This window comes from Echinops telfairi, unplaced genomic scaffold, assembly GCF_000313985.2.
Source record: "Echinops telfairi isolate 266 unplaced genomic scaffold, ASM31398v2 ScPeMD7_7469;HRSCAF=8507_1, whole genome shotgun sequence".
Classification (NCBI taxonomy): Eukaryota; Metazoa; Chordata; class Mammalia; order Afrosoricida; family Tenrecidae; genus Echinops; species Echinops telfairi.
The window spans coordinates 99,006,261-99,010,034 of record NW_022111373.1 but is presented as its reverse complement, the minus strand read 5'-3'; the positions used below and the strand labels follow the sequence as shown (position 1 = coordinate 99,010,034).

Here is a 3,774-nt window from a genome sequence, read left to right as displayed (position 1 = left end):
ACCTTGGAGCACTGGGTTGAAGTTTGGTCCCTCTTTTCCTGTGGAGATATAAACAATACCCTCCCCTTGGGTGGGTTAGCGCCCTGTGCCCCTGCTACCCATTTCTTCCTTATTTTCATCATTTTTTTTGTTCCCTTTCCCCACCTCCTCCCCTGTTGTCTACCATGTGCATCCCTTTAGCAGAGATTTTGATGATAGGAATTGTGTACGCCTTCTGTCAAGCAGGACCACGTACAGAATGTGATGGGACCATCTACAGAAAAAGCCAAGGGGAAACAGTATCAACCTATTGGTTGCTGAAACTGGGGAGGTGGCTCACTTGTCTTCAGTGCAGGCATTCCTAGCATCTGGTTGCTGAAACACTTGCTAACATTTGCCTTTTGCAGCTGTTGTTATTGTTGTTTTAATAACACAAACATTCTCATGTCCACCTACCTAATATCATAGATGACACAAGGTTGGTGATTTAAACCTGCCAGTCACAAGCTGCTCCATGAGACCAAATATCGGAAACCTTTTGAGTTCTTGTCTGTTCTGTAAGGGCGCTATGGTTGTTGTTGTTGTTTAAATTTCTGTTGAAGTGTAATCCATAGAGAAGGCTGTCATCTTTGAGTTTTATCAACAAGTGCTTCAAGTGCTCTTCAAGGTCTGCATGGCATAGGTTGTTAATGAAACTTCCTGCAATCCTGGGGCCACACCCTTCCTATAACCTAGCTTCTTGAGTGATGTCATATATTTGAATAAATATGGTGAAAGGATACATCCTGATGCATCTCTCTTCTGATTTTAAACAATGTAGTATCCTAGCCTCTCATTCTGGAGAAGATCTAGTGGGTAGTCACCTGTTTATGTCATTGAATACGGTGTTTGCTATGAACAAGTCATTGGTCTTGCAAAATTCTATCATGCGATCTCCACCTTCATTACTACTGCCCAAACCCTATTTTCCAACTACTGTTGCTTCCTCTTTGTTTCCAACTTCTGCATTCCAATCGACAATAGTTATCAATGCATTTTGATTGCACATTTGATCAATTTTCAAATGAAGATAATGGTAGAATTCTTCCATTTTTCCATCATTAGCTTTTGAGTTTGATGCATAAATTTGAATATAGTTGTATTGATTGGATTTTCTTGTAGGCAGATAGATATAATCCTATCACAGGCAACATTGTACTTCAAAGTAGACCTTGAAATATCCTTTTTGACATTCCTCTTGAATCTGTCATTTCTCGCATAGTAACCCCAAACAGACTGATTCAAAATGGCCAGTAGGGACTCACCAGTGCCCAGGACAGCGAGCTTTATGTGTTCCATTTCATTTTCAATGACTTCCAATTCTCCTGGATTCACACTTCGCCCATTCCAAGTTCTGATATTAGCAGATTTTTTGCAGCTGTTTCTTCTGAATTTGAGTCATGCCCCATCAGCAAATGGCAATTCCAAAGGCTCTACCCCATTTCTGTCACCCTGGCGGACTCCACTCAAGAAAGAACATCTCCGTGTTCTGTTCTCAACCACCACCTCTTGGTCTATGTACAGGAGGCCTACTTGAGCACTTTTCAGTGTTCTAGAATTTTCCTTCTTTGTAATGTTAGCCATGGTTTATTATAAATCGCACAGTCAAATCTTTTATATGTTGTTGTTCGGTGCTATAAAATCAGTTCTGCTAAATTTTCAGAGTGATTTATTATATGGTAAGGTTGTTTTTATTGGTTGGTGCTATTGAATTGGTTTCAACTAATGGTGACCCCATGTACAACAGAGGAAATGCTACTTGGCCCTGTACCAGCCTCACAATGATAGCTAAGCTTGAGCCCATTTGTGTAGCAGATAACTAGTATCTGCTTAAGTACTTGGAAGTGACGTGCTATGGAAACAAATATCTAAATGTGGGAGTGGTTTTGGACTGGGAAGTAGAATGCCTTCGATAGAGTATTAGCGAAAGTTTGGAATTTGAGGGCGCTTTTAGTTGTGGTTCAAAGAAATGAGGAAAATCTTGTAAACTGGAAGTAAGGGAACCCTTAACATTTAGTGGAAGAAAATTGATCAACGTTGTCTGCAATAATGTAGAAGGTAGAAAACGTGCCTAGTGATTTGGATCATCTAGCCCAGCAGATTTTCAGAGAGCGTGCTGAAGATTCCACTTGGCATCTCCTTGTTCCTCAAAATAAAAGGAACGAGGGGAAAGCTATAAGCTAAAGGAAGGGCTGCTAAATAAAGCAAGCCAGAACTTGCTAGTTGTTCCACTCCTGGTCTCTATAGATATCAAAGAATGGTAACATAGGATATGGCTTCAGAACAAAGATCATAATCAGAACATCATCGTGAAATGAGATCTAAAGAGGAAGCAGGGCTATGTCTATAAAATCCTTTGCTATGACCTTAGAAAGATCAAAAAGTGGTTTCTCTAAGTGCCATTTTAGTCCTACAGAGTGCCTGCTAAAGTTTTTTTTAAAGGCGTGAGTCATAAATCCTTTCAATAAAACAAGGTTTCTGAGAAGCTTAATAACATTTCCCTATAGGAAGCACAAGGTGAAGAAGGGCGTATCTCACAGAGCTGTGCAGATGCTGCTTTAGCAATGAGCACCTAACAACAACAGTGTTAGTCTCATGAAACAGGCTCCAATAAAATTCACAGGAAATAAAAAATTGGGAAAGAATTATATGGGCAAAACCATCGCCACTTTAGACTTTAAAAAGTGCAGAAACGTCACTCCCTTGGAGACGCTCTACTGATGCTACACTAATAGACCCCATGCCCTGGGAACTGGAGAAGCCACGTGGAGACCACTGGCAGCGCTGAGATGCCAACACCACCACTGGATCCATAGACTTTCTGCCCACTGGCCTGTGATTGTCCGGCATTCACTATCAATGCATGTGTTTCGTGAGTTTCAAGAGGACTTTTTAGATGGGTATCGGACTTATGGGCTTGGACTGGACTAGGTTGGGATGCTTTCTTTTTTTTTTTTTCCATGAACAATTTTCATTTTATTTCCTTTCAGGTTTGTTTTTTTTTCCAGCTTCTAATCTTTACATAGGCTTTGTAGGAGGTCGTGGGGCAGCACCTGCGGGTCTAAAGCGAGGTGGGGGAGTTCGGTCCTTCCGGGCTTCACGTGACCGGTTTCTGACCACCTTGCTGTGAATGGCACAGCTCACGCAGTAATGCAGCTTCACATACAGCTTGGGAAGCACGTATGCGTCGAAGACACTCGCTTCGGAAATGTCTCTGGCGGCCGCGGCCTCCACTATGTTCCTTATGACGAACTTCTTGATGGCCTTGTCTTTGGGCACGCAGTGGGCGCAGTTCGTGCAGCGAATGGGCTGCACATGGCCGCGGCCTTTCTTGGCACGGCCGTTGTTTCGCGTTTTCTTTGTCATCTCGGAAGCGAGGACTCGAGAGAAAGGGCGGCGCTAGATCTGCCGGGATGCTTTCTTAATGTACAATTACCCTTTTTTTTTATTAAGTATTTTTATTGGGGGGAAAAAGAAGTACAGAAACGTTTTAAAATTAAAAGAAGCTTTTATCCCCTTCCCTCCTCAAATTCTACTGTCCTGTGAGAAAAATACTGTTGCATACATGTAATAACTTCAAAAAGAAACATTAAAGACAAACAACAACAACACATTAAAAAGGAAAGATGATTCTGTTCATGGAGCAACGAGCCCTAGAGAATAATCATCGGGTAGGAGTAAGATCGACTCCTAAGGAACTTCCATTTGCTTTGCTGGATTTCAGAACTGCTATGGAGCAAAGAAAGACTCCCGTGC

At 41.9% G+C, this 3,774-nt stretch overlaps 1 protein-coding gene across 1 annotated transcript; it reads right to left on the bottom strand.

Annotated features, from left to right (window-relative positions):
* Positions 1-3,035: 3,035 nt before the first annotated feature.
* On the bottom strand, positions 3,036-3,384 carry LOC101649814 (40S ribosomal protein S26-like). The gene has a single exon (XM_013004935.2). It carries the CDS (start codon positions 3,382-3,384, stop codon positions 3,037-3,039), a length of 348 nt encoding a protein of 115 aa, XP_012860389.1. The 3' UTR covers position 3,036.
* Between the last annotated feature and the right edge of the window lie 390 nt (positions 3,385-3,774).